This window comes from Aquarana catesbeiana, linkage group LG11, assembly GCF_042186555.1.
Source record: "Aquarana catesbeiana isolate 2022-GZ linkage group LG11, ASM4218655v1, whole genome shotgun sequence".
Lineage (NCBI taxonomy): Eukaryota > Metazoa > Chordata > Amphibia > Anura > Ranidae > Aquarana > Aquarana catesbeiana.
The window spans coordinates 275,093,612-275,113,161 of NC_133334.1; the positions used below are offsets into that span (position 1 = coordinate 275,093,612).

At 43.0% G+C, this 19,550-nt stretch overlaps 1 protein-coding gene across 2 annotated transcripts in view; it reads right to left on the reverse strand.

The window, feature by feature from the left end:
* The window catches only part of PMFBP1 (polyamine modulated factor 1 binding protein 1), a 75,865-nt gene that overhangs the window by 34,807 nt on the left and 21,508 nt on the right, over nt 1–19,550 (reverse strand). For both annotated transcript variants that reach the window (XM_073605865.1, XM_073605864.1), the window contains exons 11-20: nt 17,149–17,337; nt 16,803–16,961; nt 16,634–16,717; nt 14,575–14,721; nt 14,318–14,464; nt 11,155–11,334; nt 10,986–11,069; nt 8,080–8,247; nt 7,829–7,912; nt 3,705–3,872 (exon numbers count right to left, since the gene is read on the reverse strand). In XM_073605865.1, coding sequence (XP_073461966.1) covers nt 3,705–3,872; nt 7,829–7,912; nt 8,080–8,247; nt 10,986–11,069; nt 11,155–11,334; nt 14,318–14,464; nt 14,575–14,721; nt 16,634–16,717; nt 16,803–16,961; nt 17,149–17,337 — 1,410 coding nt within the window. The remainder of the gene's footprint in view (nt 1–3,704; nt 3,873–7,828; nt 7,913–8,079; nt 8,248–10,985; nt 11,070–11,154; nt 11,335–14,317; nt 14,465–14,574; nt 14,722–16,633; nt 16,718–16,802; nt 16,962–17,148; nt 17,338–19,550) is intronic.

Genomic DNA, 19,550 nt, shown 5'->3' on the forward strand with positions numbered 1-19,550 from the left:
TGCATTCATATTTTTGCCACCCAAATGCATTATTTTACATTTTTCTACATTGAACCTCATTTGCCATGTAGTTGTCCACCCCATTAATTTGTTCAGATCTTTTTGCAAGGTTTCCACATCCTGCGGAGAAGTTATTGCCCTGCTTAGCTTAGTATCGTCTGCAAAAACAGAGATTGAACTGTTTATCCCATCCTCCAGGTCGTTTATGAACAAATTAAATAGGATTGGTCCCAGCACAGAACCCTGGGGAACCCCACTACCCACCCCTGACCATTCTGAGTACTCCCCATTTATCACCACCCTCGGAACTCGCCCTTGTAGCCAGTTTTCAATCCATGTACTCACCCTATGGTCCATGCCAACGCACCTTATTTTGTACAGTAAACGTTTATGGGGAACTGTGTCAAATGCTTTTGCAAAATCCAGATACACCACGTCTACGGGCCTTCCTTTATCTAGATGGCAACTCACCTCCTCATAGAAGATTAATAGATTGGTTTGGCAAGAACAATTCTTCATGAATCCATGCTGATTACTGCTAATGATACCGTTCTTATTACTAAAACCTTGTATATAGTCCCTTATCATCCCCTCCAAGAGTTTACATACTATTGATGTTAGGCTAACTGATCTGTAATTCCCAGGGATTTATTTTGGGCCCTTTTTAAATATTGGTGCTACATTGGCTTTTCTCCAATCAGCTGGTACCATTCCAGTCAATAGACTGCCTGTAAAAATTAGGAACAACGGTCTGGCAATCACTTGACTGAGTTCCCTAAGTACTCTCGGATGCAAGCCATCTGGTCCCGGTGATTTATTAATGTTAAGTTTCTCAGGTCTAATTTTAATTCTGTCCTCTGTTAACCATGTAGGTGCTTCCTGTGTTGTGTCCTGAGGATAAACACTGCAGTTTTGGTTACTGAAGCCCCCCGATTCACTCATGAAGACTGAGGAGAAGAATAAATTCAATACCTTCGCCATCTCCCCATCCTTTGTAACCAGATGTCCTTCCTCATTCTTTATGGGGACAATATGGTCTGTCCTCCCTTTTTTATTGTTTACATACTTAAAGAATTTCTTGGGATTTTTTTTGCTCTCCTTCGCTATGTGTCTTTCATGTTCGATCTTAGCCGTCCTAATTGCACCCTTACATTTCTTGTTGCATTCTTTATAAAGTCTGAATGCTGAGTATGATCCCTCAACCTTGTATTTTTTGAAGGCCTTCTCCTTTGCTTTTATATGCATTTTTACATTGGAGTTAAGCCATCCAGGACTTTTGTTCGCTCTTTTAAATTTATTACCCAAAGGGATACATTGGCTAATGCCCTTATTTAATATGCTCTTAAAGCAAACCCATCTCTCCTCCGTATTCCTTGTTCCTATATTTTATCCCAATTTATGCCTTTTAGCAAGGTTTGTAGTTTAGGGAAGTTGGCTCTTTTGAAATTCAGTGTCTATTCCCTTTAGGTTTCCTATTTGTGTGATTTATACTGGGAAAATTGAGTACTGTCCGTGATACTTTTTTTATTTGCACTAACATACAATTTTTCAGGACAGGCTTTCGGGGTATGTCCCCTTCTTCAAGGTCCAAGCAGTACTGATTCACAAATTTTTAAGCAGAATGTTAAAGAAGAAAAAAAAAAAAGAGAAAACCAAACACATACAAATCAATGGTAATAAAGATAGCAGCAGAGTTAGTGAGATAAGACAGAGGGAGAGCTAGGGGGGAATGCAGGGGGGGGGGATACTAATCACAGAGTGGTCGATTAGTATTCTTTAACATTCTGCTTAAAAATTTGTGAATCAGTATTGCTTGGACCTTGAAGAAGGGGACATACCCCGAAAGCTTGTCCTGAAAAATTGTATGTTAGTGCAAATAAAAAAAGTATCACGGACAGTACTCAATTTTCTCTGTCACAATTGCACTAATACGGCTACAACAAATCAAGTGTGATTTATACTGAAACTAACTGACCTGTGATCGCTGTTACCTAAATTGCCCCGTATTTCCACATCCGTGATCAGGTCTGTATTGTTGGTAATCAGTAGATCCATTAATGTTTTATTTCTAGTTGGTGCGTCTACCATCTGACCCATAAAATTGTCCTGCAAGACATTAAGGAACTGGCGAGCCTTAAAAGAATGCGCGGTTCCCTCCGCCCAGACTATGTCTGGATAATTAAAATCCCCCATTATAATAACACTTCCCATCCTTGCTGCTAATCCAAATTGTGATAAGAGATCTGTCTCCACTTCCTCCCTCAGGTTAGGGGCCTATAGCATACTCCCAGTATTATTTTCCCCTTAGCTTCATCCCTTTGGAGCTCTACCCATAAGGATTCCACCTCCTCCCTAGCTCCCTCAGTGATGTCATCTCTCACATTTACTTGTACATTATTCTTGATATATAGGCATACCCCTCCCCCTTTTTTACCCTCTCTATCCTTGCGGTATAGGGTATACCCTTGAATGTTTGCCAGCCAATCATGAGAGCTGTTGAACCAGGTCTCTGAAATTCCCACAAAATCCAAATCCTCCTCGTACAACAGTATCTCTAGTTCACCCATCTTGTCCGCCATGCTCCTGGCATTGGTGAACATGCCACATAGTTTAGACCGGTCACATATTGACCTCGTATTGGGTGTTTCGAGTATTGTCAGATGAGTTGTTATGGGTGATATTCTTTCAACTTTAACCACTTCAATACCGTGCACTTATACACCTTCCTGCCCAGACCAATTTTCAGCTTTCGGCGCTCTCACATTTTGAATGACAATTGCGCGGTCATGCGATGCTGTACCCAAATAAAATTTATATAATTTTTTTCCCACAAATAGAGCTTTCTTTTAGTAGTATTTAATCACCTCTGGGGTTTTTATTTTTTGTGCTACAAATGAAAAAAGAAGGAAGATTTTGAAAAAAACAAAAAAAGTTGTTCTTTGTTTCTGTTACAAAACTTTGTAAATAAGTTTTCTCCTTCACTCATGAGGCTGCACTGACGGGCAGTGATGAGGCAGGACTGATTGGCATTAATGAGATGGCACTTATTTGCGGCACTGATAAGCAGCACTGATAGGTGGCACTTATGGGCAGAACTTATGGGCAATGTTGGTCACTCATATGTGGCACTGACAGGTGGCACTGGAGGGCACCTATAGGCGGCACTGGTGGGCACCACTGATAGATGACACTGATCAGAGGTGCTGGCAGGCATTACTAATGGGCACAGAGTGCCATCCCTAATGGGCATTGATTGCCATCCCTGGTGGGCTCTAGTGGGCTTATCTGGTGGCCATGGGTGGGCATCCCTGATGGTCATGGGTGGAGTGCAGACCCCCCCTGTCAGGATAACAGACGATCGGCTCTCCTCTACTCTAGTCTGTCAGCGCGAGTGGAGGAAAAGCCGATACACGGCTTTTCCTGTTTACAGTGATCAGCTGCGATTGGACACGGCTGATTACGTAGTAAAGAGCCTCCGTTAGAGGCTCTTTACCTAGATTGTAGATGCGGTGTTTCAGACTGACACACCACAGGACCGATCGCGGCTTATTCTGCTAGACGTCATATGACGCCCAATCAGGATAACTGAACCAATTCCCGGCCGTCAATCTGCTATAGGCCGGGTGGGAAGTGGTTAATTAGGCATTGTTGTGATGTGCTCTGTACTTTACAGCAAATCCTATTGCTCTCTGTCCCTCTCTTACCTCTTCTATACTGTCCTCTGTTTCCTGTTGAAGTCTCTGTATGATGGTTTCATTTTCCACGGCGGTACTTTGTCGCTCTGAGCAGATCTCTTGGAGGCTGTGTACATCGCTCTGAAGGTTTTTCAGCTTAGAGCGAGTGCTACTCAACTCCTCCTCGCGTTCGGTGAGCTGTAGAATATGGCAAACATCAATACATATTTTCACTGATGAAAATCAAACTCTACAAAAAAAAAAAAAAGAATGCAGCACATACAGTATAACTACTATGCAAGCAAATATTTTGTAATTTGGTGATCTTAAAATGTACCTTTCCATTTTAATCTGTTGCTGCTAGGATTTTTTAAAGCGGTCAAAAAATAAAAATAAAAAATGAAATGTCGCTTTCTTGCAATATGGCAAACCAGGGTCATCTGTACACTGTTGTGATGATTGGCTTACTGTGTTTCCAAGAAGTCTGAAAAATAATTTCGTTCCACATCGAAATTCGAAAACAAAGGTTTGTTATTCGGATGTATACAAATTTCCGAACAGCAACAGTAATGAATTTCAACGAATCCGAAATAAATTAGAACAAAACGAAACAACGTAACAAAATAACGAATTATCCGAATTTTAAAACAAATTCAAATTCTATAAACAAATTTGAAATGGATACATATTGCAATAAATACAGTAAGGTATAAAAGTGAAAAAAAGATGATGATTCCTGTTTAGGCTGCTTTAGAGAACAGAATAGAAAAAAATGGAATCGAATAGAAAAAAATAGAATAGGATAAAATAGAAAATAAAAGAATAGAATAAAATAGAATAGAATATAAAAGAATTGAATAGAATATACAAAACAAATTCTGAAAAGGAATCATTCTAACATAATGAATATGACGAAACAAAAGTATTAACTTAAAGCGGAGTAACACCCAAAAATTGAACTTCTGCTTTAAGGAATCCTGACCCCCTGACATGCCACATTTGGCATGTCATTTTTTTGGGGGGGGGGGGGGAGTGGGTACCTAGTTTTGGTACCTGCTCCCACTTCCGCTCATGGTGCCACGGCACCGAGCGGACGTTCACCTCTCCCCCCTCCCCTCCGGCAATCTTCTGGGACACTTCACAGGTCGCAGAAGATTTCCTGGCCATTCAGAACGCGCATCACGACTCGCGCATGCAAAGGGCGCACCTGGCTGTGAAGCCGCAAGCTGTGCCCCCACTTGCAATGCCGGCGCCGTGGAGAGGAGAAGCGAGGCTTCGGGCGGCCGCATCGCTGGACCGTGGAACAGCTGAGTGTGTGATTATTAAAAGTCAGCAGATACACTTTTTGTAGCTGCTGACTTTTAATAAACACAGAAATGGGTGGAACTCTGCTTTAACGAACTAATCCGACACGAAACAAATTTTTCTCAACTGAAAACATCAAAAGTCAAATTTTTGGTCCCAAAATAGGAGTTTTACTTGAACAGAGATGCTCTTTAGGACTTTTCAGTATTAAAGGGGCGCAAATGAAGCTTCTTTACTGATTACCACATTGGGATTGCTCCGGTAACAATAAAGAAGGTGAACCCTCAGATTCTACACTTATTTTTAGATGGGACAAAAGGTAAAACTTTAAAGTGGATCTTCACCCTTTCAATTGAATGGCTCCTCTCCATCCCGCCCCACTTCCGCTGCACATATATCATTTTTTTTTTTTTTTGTAATTGCTTTTTTTTACATTTATGCTGGCCATACATGCACAGAATTTCGGCCATTTGCAGATCGAATGATTATTCGTCGGTCGAAAGCGAATTGCCCACTTACTAACAGAATAAACTCGTTTACATGATCGTTACCATTGGATAACAATAAAAACATATATAAATTATACAAGACAGAATATTCTTATCGTTTTGATTACAACATACACATATACACTTTAGTTGAAACGGTAAAAGTTTTCGCTTCGGTTCCATCGACATTAGCCGGGCCCACGGTTGAAATTGTTGGTAAAGTTGGGTCCACTAACAGCACGATTGTCGGATGATCTTTCCGAAACCTACCATTTTCGGTCGAAATTTTGTGCGTGCATTGCCAGCATAAGTTTTGCCCCCCCATTCCCTGTCATTCACCTAGGCGAATGACGTCAGTGCCCCTGGTGCCTTCTAGGATATGTGATGTACATATGCCAGGAGCCCTGCAAGTCACCCCATTCACTAACGGAGGAGGGGACGGGTCCTAGCAGCGCATCACGGGGAGGCTGCACCATAACCCAGAAAAGAGCCAGTGCGGCCTCCCGATGATGTCACTGCAGAGCGGGGAGACGCCAACCAGCGAGGTTTAGCTATATTTATATGGGGGTCTAACATTCATATGACCTGGGATGCTGGGATGCTACACACAGACCTGGAGCCTTATTTAAAGGGGCTGTAAAGGTTCCTTTTTTTTTTTTTTAAATAACAAAAATGTCGTACTTACCTCCACTGTGCAGCTCGTTTTGCACAGAGTGGCCCCAATCCTCGTCTTCTGGGGTCCCTCGTTGGCTGTCTCAGCTCCTCCCCGCATCAGCTAACCCCCGTTCTGGGAAGTGCCCTCCCAAGAGGGTTAACTTGCGGGCGCGCTCCCGTGATACAGTCGGCGGCTATAGCTGCCGACTGTATCACTCGGCCCCGCCCCCCGCCATTGATTTGGTTGACAGCAGCAGGAGCCAATGGCTGCACCGCTATCAATCATCCAATGAATGAGCCGATAAGAGCCGAGAAGCCTGGTTGAGAAGCCAGCGCGTTCACGACACGGGACTTTTGGAGGGCTCAGGTAAGTAAACGGGGGGGGGGGGGCTGGGGGGCCGCTAATCGTCGGATGTTTTTCCCCTTTATGCATAGAATAAGGTGAAAAAACATGTACCTTTACAACCGCTTTAGGGCTTTGGACAGCGCTCTCAGCCCAAATAAATCCACAGACCTCGTTCTGGCAATCTGCCATACCCGACTCCCTGTGATCATCAGGCAAATGAAAGTAGGTAAATTCCTGTTCTCACAATATTATCGTATGTGGTTGGCGCCCATCTACACCCCCGCTGGCACTGCTTCATCCATTCTGTTATATGGTGGAATTTTTTACATGTAAAGACAAAATCATGACTACATACACTCTTACTTAATACTCCTGACGAAGGTGCTTAAACCAGAAACGCATTGGGTACCGGGGATCATTATATACCAGAGAGTAACAATCTTTTTTGTCATATATACTATGCAACTCATTGTTTTCTGTTTTGTTTATGATGTTTGTATATTTTTCGAGTATCTTCTCATGTCCTTTTAATATCATCGAATATGAATATGTTTTTATGTACATTCAATAAATTATACTTTTTTGACAATATATATGTGTTTGTTGCCTACAAAGTCCCAGTGAAGGGGGATTTCTTTTTCTTAATAGAATACCAGGGATGTGGCAGCTACACATTGATCTGATATGGTGAAACCCTCCTTTTTGTGATGATGTCACAGGGGGACGTAGCAGTGCAGGACCCGGCGGTGGCTGCAGAGGAGAGAATCTCAACAGGACAAGGCTGGATCTGCTGTGTGGGTGAGTTTATAAACTGCGGCCGTCCCAGCATCAGGTAAGCAGCAGAGAAAAATACTTATGGGGGGGGAGTTCCTTTTTAATTTCTTCAGACCATAAAAAAAGATTGTTGTTATGACTAAGGCCTTATAGGCTGAAACGCGTCAACTGACTTAATCTGCGTTTGTTCACTGTGGCTATTCAATAAAATGAAGAAACTTTAAGAGCAATAACCAGAGTGCGGATCATTTTTTCTACATTACTCTACTCAGCCAGCGACTGTAGATCGAGCACCTGGGAGCTCTGCTATCTATGTGGTGTATGGGTAGTAGCACTGACTTTTCTGTTTTTACGAAAAAAGATTCTGCTATAAAGTTTGACAATATTATTAAAATTATAAATAATTCACGTGAAGAGGTTCGAATTTTTCTCAGCAAGACTGGAGTTTTACCATCAACTAAAAAAAGTTTGGTAAAACTAGTATCTTTTAAAGCAATGTCTTCAGACAAACACATTTTTCGGTTCCATTTAAAGATCCCTCTCTTTGATGAGGACAGCGGGTCCCAGCAGGCCCCCCCGGTTCATACCTCACTCCTCGTTTGCTGCAGCTCTTGTTCTCTGGCAGTGAGGTCTGTTCGAATGTTCAGTATTGTCTGATCCCTGTTGGAGACCTGAATTATATATGATAGGTACAGAATTACTATGAGGTTTTGGAGGAATACAGAACAGAAAGTATAGAATAAGAAGCTGTGATAGAGATAGACACGGACACGGTTGGAATACATAAAGATGAGTCTATTGAGCTACAATACAAAGCAAACAGATCCTGTCTAATCACCTCTTTCTGGGCAGCTTTGTGCTTCTCATTGAGGATGCCGAGATCTCGCTCCAGTCTCTCCACAGTGCTGGTGAGCTGAGATATCTCCTTCTCCCTGGCTCTCTGCTCCTCAGTCACAGCCGCTATTCCCTGTCTCTGCTCTTCCACCATTGATTCACACTGACTCAGCTATTAGGAAGAAAGGAAACGATGTGAACAATCAGCTATATATCAAGTTCCCCATCTCTGCACATCTTGAGCTTCAAGAAAATCAACAATACCATTGAGGCTACTTTCACATCAAAAACGCATATGCGTGGCGTCCCTAACCCAGAACAGGCTGGATGACGCCCCATAGGTCACAGCGCCTTGCTATACATACCTTGCTATACATAACCATTGCCCCCCAAAGAAGTCAGTTGTGACGAAACATGTAGGGCGGAGTTTACGTACGTGCCGTCACCACGCCAACGCCTATCCTGCTGTGTACACAAGCTTATTTTGCTTCCATGCTGCTTGCTGCCTTTGGATTTTGATATGACAATTTTATTCAATGACATTGTGTGTGCCCTCAATCCTCTTTTTAAAAAATAAAGTTTTAAAATGTATTTACACTATGTGGATGCTCCTTTTCATTACATATCCATGATGAGAATGCGTTCTTACTTATCCACTGAGTTGCCATTTGAATTTGTTGGATCTTTAAAGTGATTGTAAAGGTAAATAAAAAAAAAATAACAAACATATTATACTTTCCTCCACTGTGCAGCTCATTTTGCACAGAGTGGCCCCGAACCTCGTCTTCTGGGGTCCCCCGGCAGCTCTCACGGCTCCTCCCCACATCTAATAACCCCCTCGGAGAAGCGCTTCCCCCGAGGGGGTTACCTTGCGGGCGCGCTCCCAAGTCCAGCATTCGGCGTCCATAGAGGCCAAATGCAGGACATAGGATGCATTAAGGTGAAAAAACACAAAGGTTTATAACCCTATTAAACCTGTGATTGGATGACATCTGCTACCTCTTATACACATTGGGCGTTTTTGACTCCGTAATAGAGTCCTAGCACTCTGGTAAGAATCTAACTTTATGCGGTGGTGGATCACGTGGTGAAATCATATCACTTATTATTTTGGATTACACGATCTTCATGGACACTTCTTTTGGATTCTTTTCTTTTCTGTTCACTTATGAACTTTTGTTTTACATTAATTATTTTTTGACATTGTGTTTACATAGTATCACTATTATGGATCATCTACCTTGATTTGGTTCCTACTTTTAGCGCTGCATTTATTATTACTATTTTGCTATACATACGCTTCATTCTAAGTTTTGTATAATTCCATTGCAGATGGAATCCATGGAGCACCTAACAGGGTCACTGGGAATGTATGTCCTGAAGTCTGTTCTGTGGAGCTTCCTCTCTCTGTACTGTCACATTCAAACTTCATAAGGCAGTTTTAAATCTGATTGGTTGCTGTAGGAAATGAATTAATACTGACAAGTTAATATGTGGGTTCTTAAAAAAGTTTCCGCACTCTTTTTAACTCTTTTATATTGTATTTATAAAAGTGCAAAAACTTTTTGAAGACCCCTTGTACATACAGTAAATCTTTCAGTGGGCACCTTTGGAAAATCAATTTCCTGCAAAACAAGCAGGGGTTCTCATACCATAGATTACAGACAAAAGTGGTATGTACTGGTATAACAAAACTGGAAGTACTGATCAGGTAGGCTGGGTCCCTGCATACAGTATAGCTCAAGGTTTAATTTTACGTTTTTACTGGAATAAATAGTTTTAAACTCTTTATTACATTTTTTATACAAAAAAATAAGACATAACATAACATTCTAAAACACATATGTGTATCATTCCTAGAATGTGCATACTACAAAACATTTAAAATCCTCCATATTATACATATAATTCCTAGATTCTCTCAGCCTCCCTCATAAAAATAAAAAAAAGGGGGGGGGGGGGGACAACGACACAAATGTTACTAATTGAGAAGGGGAGACGGGGGACCCCGTTTATGGAGATCTTTCCGGTTTTGTCTAACAAGCCCCCCCCCCCCCCCCAAACTCTCCAACCAACAAACTCACTGTACACAAAAACGCTCCCCTTTTACAAACTGTAAAAAACCACAAATACCTAAAAATGTATGTGCTTGTGAATTCTTTGTTTAATTAAGGGGTAGATTTAGGAATGACTGCATACAGCTCCCCCCTAGTTCCTCCCAAATTACTCCCCTAATAAGATAAGTTGTGTAACCATAAAACGTCCATCCACAAATGGAACCCTCCACAAGGGGATTAGAAGCAAAATCCAGGAGAAGCAACTCACATGGTTGATGATTAAAAGAGGCACATCTAAGTAGTATGGAGACATCCGGGGCAAAGCTGTCCACATAGACCATCCCCCGCACCGCCGGCTCTCACCGCTGTCAGTCTGGGCTCTCATCAGTCTGCAATCGTGACCGGGAAGACCACCCTGCAGTAGAGCGTTCTGAAAACGAGGCTTGAACCACTCGTGGAGCGCAGAATGGAAGGGACGACTTTGATGGCGGTGAGGAGGACGGTCTATGTGGACAGCTTTACCCCGGATGCCTCCATACTTAGATGTGCCTCTTTTAATCATCAACCATGTGAGTTGCTAATTGTTGGACCTTCATTAAATGTAACCATATTTCTACACTTAGAGGGGCCTCTCTTCTCTTTTATACTCAGTTGTGACATGACGCTACTTGTATATCAAGACATCTCTTGTATACCAAGTCAAAATTTATTTAAAAATTTTGCTTGTCTTGTAAAAAGCTCTCAAAACAAGTTACTCTCAAACCAAGGTTTTACGGTACTTCCTTCCAATAGGGCTGAATCAAAGGACAATGCCACAATACTGGAATAAATAGGACTACTTATGCTGGATTACCTGTGCTTTACATGTTTCGTGCTGTTCCTTTACTTCAGTGAGCTCCTGCTGGAGAGCTGCAATATCTTTGTACCTCTGCTCAATCTGTGGACACCAAGTAAGAGACAGGGGATCTTTAGCACAAGGAGTTCATAGGTCCCTGGAACCAATGTATAGAAATACACTGTACCTGGGCATCGGCCTTTTTGCTGCTCTCCTCTTTCTCCTTTGTGACAATTTCTAGAGCACTCTCAGATCTCTCTAGCTTGTCCTTCAGAGTCTGGATCTCTGCGTCTCTTCTGGTGATGTCGCTCTGCAGAGACTCCGTCTGCTGGATGGCTTCGCTTAGACGCTCCTCACCCTGCGATTTCTGTGAAGGTCAAATACAACACTCAAAAAATCAGTAAAAAGGGACAGAGAGCTCAGAGGCGGACTCTCAAAAGCAAAACAATAGGAGTTGGGTTTTTCAACCTTTTTAACCACTTTAATTTCACACGGAATCTCTGGTGAAAAATAAGGCCCCTTGCACATGGGGCCGTCTAGCTGCAGCACGTCCTTCCTGATGGTTTATTGTGCACAGGAGGGACATGTACAGCATCCAGCACCATCCAGCCCCACTGCCTGTAGCCTGTCAAAGTCTATGGTTGGCTGCGGCTGGATGGCACTGAACCGCGGCACTGGAACTGGACGGCGCTGAACCAAGTGGCACCAGAGTTTAAAGCCCAAAGAATAACCTCCTGCAGTTGAGTGTGGTGGTTTAGGACTTTCTGGATTCTCTACTTATCCGGCTTAGAAGTAAAGCCCAAATGTGTCTTGCTGCCCCCTCAGGACTGTGGGCATCCTTACACTAAAAATCAACAAAGAGAGAGTGCACTGACCATTACCATTATACAACTTATAGAATAAATAAAATAAGTGATATACTCACAAAACGCATGACATTAACATGCATATCAAGAAATGCAAATTAGACTGCCTCTAGGTGCACAGCACTAAACTGATGACATAGGAAGGCCTGTCAGCGTCCAAAACGGTTTACGTGTTTCGAGGGACAAGCCCTCTTGGCTTATGTGTTTCAAGGGACAAGCCCTCTTGGCTTATGTGTTTCAAGGGACAAGCTCTTTTGGCTTACGTGTTTCGAGGGACCAGCCCCCTTCCTCAGAGTGGCTCTGAGCAAGAGGGCTTGTCCCTCAAAACATGTAAGCCGTTCTGGATGCTGAATGGCCTTCCCATGTCATTAGTTAGGTGCTGTGGACCTGGAGGCAGTCTCATCTGCATTTCATAATCGGCACGTTAATGTTATGTGTTTTTGAGTGTATCACTTGTTCTATTTATTCAATAAATTGTGTATTGGTAATGCACTAGGTCAGTGTGCCCTCTCTTTGTTGATTTTTACTAGCATTTGTACTTGAACACAAGGGGCTCTAAACGTGGTTACCACGTGGTACAACGCTCAGCCCCATCCAGCTGCAGCCTGCCATAGACTTTGACAGGCTGCAGGCAGCAGGGCTGGATGCTGTGCTGACCCACCTGAGTGCAGTAAAACACCAGGAGGAATGCACTGCAGATACACGGCCCCCGTATGCAGGGAGCCTAAAGCCAGTACACACATACCGCAAGTCGGTCAGTTCAGTCGGTCGAACAGTCCTGCTGGAAAATCATCTGATTTGAACATGATCTGTTTATTCTGACAGGGAAAGGGGGGCGGTGGTGGTAGAGGGGAGCCCCCCCCCCTTATCAGAATACAACAGATAGAGATATTCCTGCATCACACAGTGTTGCTTTTATGCAAGGATCTGCCGTTTTTTTGTTTTTATTTAACATGTATACCCTCCTTAAAGTGGAACTAAACCTTCCTATAATTTCAGCCAAGGAAGCTGCCATCTTTGCCTCTGTCTGATGTGCAACTGCCCTGATGTTGCACGTGTGATCAGGTATGACTCCAGACATTTGATGGTTTGATAGTTTGGTTGAGAGCACAAGCAATGTGACAGTTAGCATTCTCGGCATGCCGGGAATGTAACTGTCTTTTTTAAACAGTTGGGGAACTAAACCCATCGATTTACCAGTTTAAAAAAAAAAAAACAGTTACATTGCTGGCATGCCGGGAACATTTGCTAACTGTCACATTTGCTTGTGCCCTCAACCAAATTCCAGACATTTGATGGTTTGATAGTTTGGTTGAGAGCACAAGCAATGTGACAATTGGCATCCTCGGCATGCCGGGAATGTAACTGTCTTTTTGTTTTAGTTGGGGAACTAAACCCATCGATTTACCAGTTTAAAATTGTTACATTGCTGGCATGCCGGAAACATTTGCTAATTGTCACATTTGCTTGTGCCCTCAACCAAACTGTCAAGCCATCAAATGGCTGAAGTCATACCTGATTACACGTGCAACATCATGGCAGGTGCAGATCAAACAGAGGCTAAGATGGCAGCTTCCTTGGCTAGGATAGGAGGGTTTAGTTCCGCTTTAGGTTTTTATTATAAAAAATAACTGCAAACATGTTTCACTGTCATGGTAGCAAGCCCCACAGTTTGAGACCACAGAAAAAAAAAACACAAGGTGAAGCATATAAAATTGCAAATCAATAATAGCATAAGTAGACCAGCAGCAGAGGTGAAAGGCAGGAGATGAGCAAAAGTAGAGAACAAAGTGAAACCAACAGGGGAAGGAAAGGACTTCATCCTGGTGCACCACTAGCAGAGATGGAAGGAGACTGAAGGCGAGGAAGAGAGTCCAAGCAAAGCTGTCAGGAGAGACCACATAGGAGTGAGAGCTAGACAGACCAAGGATCTGAAACCAGCAAAAAATAAGCATTAGAGTCAGTACAAGAATAACAGCAGCAACATTCAAAATACTGTGCATAAAGAACCGCATAAAAAAAAAAAAAGAAGAATGTTTTTCAAGAGATGCTACTATGTATGTTATAAAGTTCCGAATTCGTTTAACGAATTTCGACAAATTCGTAAATGTGGAAAAACCTGAATTAACGAAAACCCAGTTAACATATTTTCCCGAATATTCGTAAATTAGAATATTGTAAAATTTGCAAATTTGAAAATCTGGAAACTCAGAAAATCTAAATCCAAAAATCTGGAAATCCGAATATTCGAAAATAAGAACAAAAATTCAAAAAGAACGAAAATTCAAAAACCCAAAAATTAAAAAATCTGAAATAACCAAATAATAATAACTAACAACTACAAAACACGCAAAAACAAAAAAGTTATATTTCCCAGCTACCTCCTTCTGAAACAAAAGGTGGCCGCACACCGCAAGGAGATGCCGATCAATAGCAGTACCTAATGCCATCATGACAGAGGATAAGACAGCACCGTGGACATACCTCCTTCTGAAGCTGCTGGACCTTGTTCATCAAAGAGTCCCTTTCCTCCTGTAATAATGAGATCTTCTCATGCGCGGTCTCTTGCTCAGACTCACAGGTTGCAAGCTGGGCTTGAAGTCTGTCTGTGGCTCTGCTCTGGAGCTGAAACTATAGACGTTCAGGATAAATGTACGAATGTATGATCAGCTTACATCTACCGAAGCTTGGTTTATGTATTCCTTCTCCTGGCGTATGATGTTGCCACAGCCACCCGTTACCTTCTGCTCCATGTCCTCCTTCTCTATATTCTGATCTCGTATCTCCCTCTCTAATCTCAGGATGGTTTCAGAGAGTGAAGACTTCTCGGCATGACGCAGTGTTAGTTCTTCTTGAAGACTTCCCTTTGTAATCTCCAGCTGCTGGACCTGGAAGGAAAAGAGTTGTACGGGAGACTTACTTAACCACCGAGCCTCTTTTTGAGATTTGTTGTTTACAAGTTAAAAACTGTTTTTTTTTTGCTAGAAAATTACTTAGAAACCCCAAACATTTTACATTTTTTTTCCTAACACCCTAGAGAATAAAATGGCGGTCGTTGCAATACTTTCTGTCACACTGTATTTGCGCAGCGGTCTTACAAGCGCACTTTTTTTTTTTGGAAAAAATACACTTTTTTGAATTAAAAAATAAGACAACAGTCAAGTTATCCCAATTTTTTTTATATTGTGAAAAATAATGTTATGCCAAGTAAGTTGATACCCAACATGTTACTCTTCAAAATTGAACCCGCTCGTGGAATGGCGACAAACTTTTACCCTTAAAAAAGCTCCATAGGCGACGTTTAAAAAAATTCTACAGTTTGCATGTTTTGAGTTACAGAGGAGGTCTAGGGCTAGAATTATTGCTCTCGCTCTACCGATCGCGGCGATACCTCACATGTGTGGTTTGAACATCGTTTTCATATGCGGGTGCTAGTCATGCATGCGTTCGCTTCTGCACACGAGCTTGGTGGGACGGGGAGCGTTTAAAATTATTTTTTTTCTTTCTTATTTATTTTACCTTTTATTATATTTTTTTACTCTGTTCTTTTTTAAAAAAAAATGTGTCACTTTTATTCCTATTACAAGGGATGTAAACATCCCTTGTAATAGTAAAAAAAGCATGACAGGACCTTTTAAATATGAGATCTGGGGGTCAAAAAGACCCCACATCTCATATTTACACTAAAATGCAATAAAAAATTTTGTCATTTAAAAAAAAAAAGAATGGCCCTTTAAGAGCTATGGGCGGAAGTGACGTTTTGACGTTGCTTCCGCCCTGCAATGGTATGGAGACAGGTGGGGGCCATCTTCTTCCCCTCACTCGTCTTCATGCCTAGCAAGAAGAATGATCCGATTGCCTCCGCCGCTGCCGACAGCTCCGGTAAGCGGCGGAGGCCACCGGAGCACGGTGGGAGGGGGGGGCCCTCTCCCGCTGCCGATAAAAGTGATCTTGCTGCGAATCCGCTGCAGAGACCACTCTTACCAGAAACCTGACCGCCGGCTGAAGAAGACGATACCGGGGTTATGGCAGCTAGCTGCTGTCATAACAACACTCCTCTTGAAAGTTAGGACATATATCGGCGTGCGGCGGTCCGTAAGTGGTTAAAACATAACTAGTCCAAAATATGCTCTCTATCCCCTCCAAGCATCTATGCTGACTAACCTGTGCAAGAAAGATGGATATACAGCACTTACCTATTTTCAGCTCCTTCTATTCTGGTCATGTGATCCCCTGTGTCAGCCAGGAGAGGCGCACTCCACAATAGATGGTGAAGCCTGGAGCTTTGATGTCACCCATAGGCTCCTACGGCCCATCTGTTGTCAGAGCTCCCTCTTCCCCCCTGCAGCTGCTGTTGGCTGACACAGGGGGGGCAGATCACATGACCAGACTGGAGCAGGTTGAAAATAGGTAAGTATATACATCTTTCTTACACAGGTTAGTCAGCATAGGTGTTAGGAGGGGGAAGGAGCAAGACTAGTTAGGTTTATCTGGGAGTTCTACTTTGACCTCTACTAGATATGCAGTTGAAAGGAACACATGTGAAGTGGCTTCTTTTGGTTGTTTACTATATACAGTGTATATATTATATATATATATACACACACACACACACATACATACACACACACACACACACACACACACACACACACACACACTCACTGGCCACTTTATTAGGTACACCCTGCTAGTCCCGGGTTGGACCCCCTTTTGCCTTAATTTTTCAAAGATTCAACAAGGTGTTGGAAACATTCCTCATTCCTCAAGCAACTTAAAGGATTAAACAATAATTCTTACCTTGTCTTCTGCATTTTGCAGCTGCCTCTTCATAGTCTGCACTTCTCTACGCAGACGCTCCAGCTGCTGCTCCTTTTGGTTTAGCTGAAACATTTATAAAACATTTTTTCAGTGACACAGAAATGGACTTTTTAGGTACAAGTCCAAATGGTGGTCCCTGAGCACGTACCTTACTTTCCACCGCGGTATTGTGCTCTCCTAAGGTTAAGCTCTGAGTCTCCAGCTCGGCATGCAAGGCTCCGGTCTCCTTCTCCAGCCGCTGGCTGTGCTCCTGAAGTCGGACTTTTTCCTCTTGGAGTTCTTGCACCGTCTGCTCCAGATTCACAAGCTTAAGCGGGGGGGGGGCAACATTAGCCAAGCGTACAGCAAAGCATTACAATACCCAAAAGTGATACTTCAGGTTATCTATAATGCAGCCCATAGAGGAGTCAGTTTTTTAAAACATTTTTTTATTACTGCTTTAATAGCATTGCTGTGTACATTATGGAGTTAAGAGGAGGTGTTCTAGCACTGACCTGTTCCCTGGCTCGGTGAAGACTCTCCAGGGTGCCGCGGTGCTCCCTCTGCAGCTCTGCATTCTTCTTCTCCTGCTCCAGAACTCGTTGCTGCAGCTCCATTGCTTCTCTTTGACAGCTGCTATATCTCCCCCGCAGAGAGGTGGCCTCTGCCTGCGTCCCCTGCAGCTCCTCCTGCATGGTACCCAGCTGGAAAGACAGAGCAGCATCATGAGCCAGGGGTGTGCAATAACCACTAGCCAATCACAAATCAGCTTTTCAGCTGTTCTTTTTTCAAAAAACAGTGCAGCCAGCTGGCCCTCCTGCTCCTTTATCTTCCTATTGGCTAACTAGGACACCCGATTTTTGGATCCCAGGCGTTTCTGAAGCTCTACAAAACGTGTGTAAAGCCATGCTGGCCCAAAAGCTGTTTAAAGAAGCTACATTCCTTTTGCATCTAAACTGGCAATATTAGTAGAGGCGGTCATTGTAAACTCCTTGGAGGCCCTCAAGTTCCTCTTATTTAGAAGTCCCCATGCCCGATACCCATTGATGCCCTCTATGCTCACCACCCTCTGTGCTTGGAGAGGGGCAACCCTGAAATGTGAACATTACCCCAAGCTGGCAGTCACCCCCAAACGCCCCTTTAGGATTAAATCCCACCTTGCCTCAACATGCTGCCAGAGCCTTATGCTTAGTCTAAAATACAATATTAAGACGATATCTCAAGTACCAGTAATTACTAACCAATCCCTGATCCCCCTACCTCTACTCTCCTCCACCTATAATATTCCAGTGTCTTATTACTTCCGCTATCTCCAATTCTCCCATGCCTTCCGCTGTCAGTTTCCACAGTCTGCCCCACAGGATATACAATCTGCCTTAGAGGATGTACTAAGGTCAGAATGCTCTACTTCCCATCTCACGACTATATCCTTGCCTGCTATGGAGGGCTTTAGGGCTAGATGGTCACAGGATATACCAGAGCTTGACTATGACGATTGGGATGATGTCTGGGATTTCCCTTTTCGACTCCTAGTCTCTTTAAGTGACCGTTTAATCCAATTCAAAAATTGTTTATTGTTCCTATTATAGATTGCATAAAATGTCCTCTACTTGCTCCCCTGAAGTGCTGGAGGTGTAGAGGAGTCCTTGGAGATTTTTGCACGTCATTTTTGGACCTGTCCGATATCCAACAAATTCTGTGAAGTGCTGTCTATAATAAATCTGGTTAACTCTGTCCCATTGCAATCTACTATGTCCTTTTGTATACTGGGTCTGGTTGAACATGTATTACCTACAGTGATCCTTAGCTAGTTTGCTCCTATTCTGTGCATGGAAATCTATTGCTCTTCAGTGGAGGAAACCCAGCCCCCCTCCTCTTCCCTTTTGGAAACAAAACAGTTTCATGCATTAAAAAAAAAAAACAGTTAGCCCAATGTTTTTGCATATTGTGAAAGATGATGTTAAGCCGAGTAAATAAATACCCAACATGTCACGCTTTGAAATTGCGCAAACACTTGTGGAATGGCGCCAAACTTCGGTACTTAAAAATCCCCATAGGCGATGCTTTAAAATTTTTTACAGGTTACCTGTTTTGAGTTACAGAAGAGGTCTAGTGCTAGAATTATTGCTCTCACTCTAACTTTCGTGGTGATACCTCACACGTGTGGTTTGAACGTCGTTTACATATGTGGGCGCGACCTACGTAGGCGTCTGCTTCTGCGGGCAAGCACGCGGGGACGGGGGCGCTTTAAATTTTTTTTATTGTTTATTTTACTTTTATTTTTCTATTTTGACACTTCCTTTTTTTTTGTCACTTTTTTTCCTCTTACAAGGAATGTAAATATCCCTTGTAATAGGAATAGTGTGTGACAGGTCCTCTACAGTGAGATTGGGGGTCTACAAGTCCCCACAGTTCACCTCTAGGCTGGGAAGCCTGAAAAAAAAACAAAAAACAAAAAAAAAACACGATCCTGGCTTCCCAGCCAAGGCGTTGGCACTTTTTCAAATGCAGTGGCTGGGCGTGACGTCATAACATCGCGCCCAGCCTCCGAACGATCATAGGGACTCCGGGGACCATCTGGCCCGCTGGATTCTCTATAGTAAACTTCCAGCATGCACCGATTCCTTCTCCCTTTCGCTGATCGCAGGGGCGAGCCAGGAGAAGCACCGCCTGTAAGAACGATCCAGCGACTGAACAGCCGCTATGATTGTCCTTACGGTGCTGGGAATCGCCGGCTCTACAAGAAGATATCTGAATGATGCCTGTAGCTGCACCTATCATTCAGATATCCCCAACTCAAAGTTGACGATGTCATATGACATCCTTGGGCGGGAAGTGGTTAACCACTTCCCGCCCGGCCTATAGCAGAATGAAGGCCGGTGCGGTGGTTCAGTTATCCTGACTGGGCTTCATATGA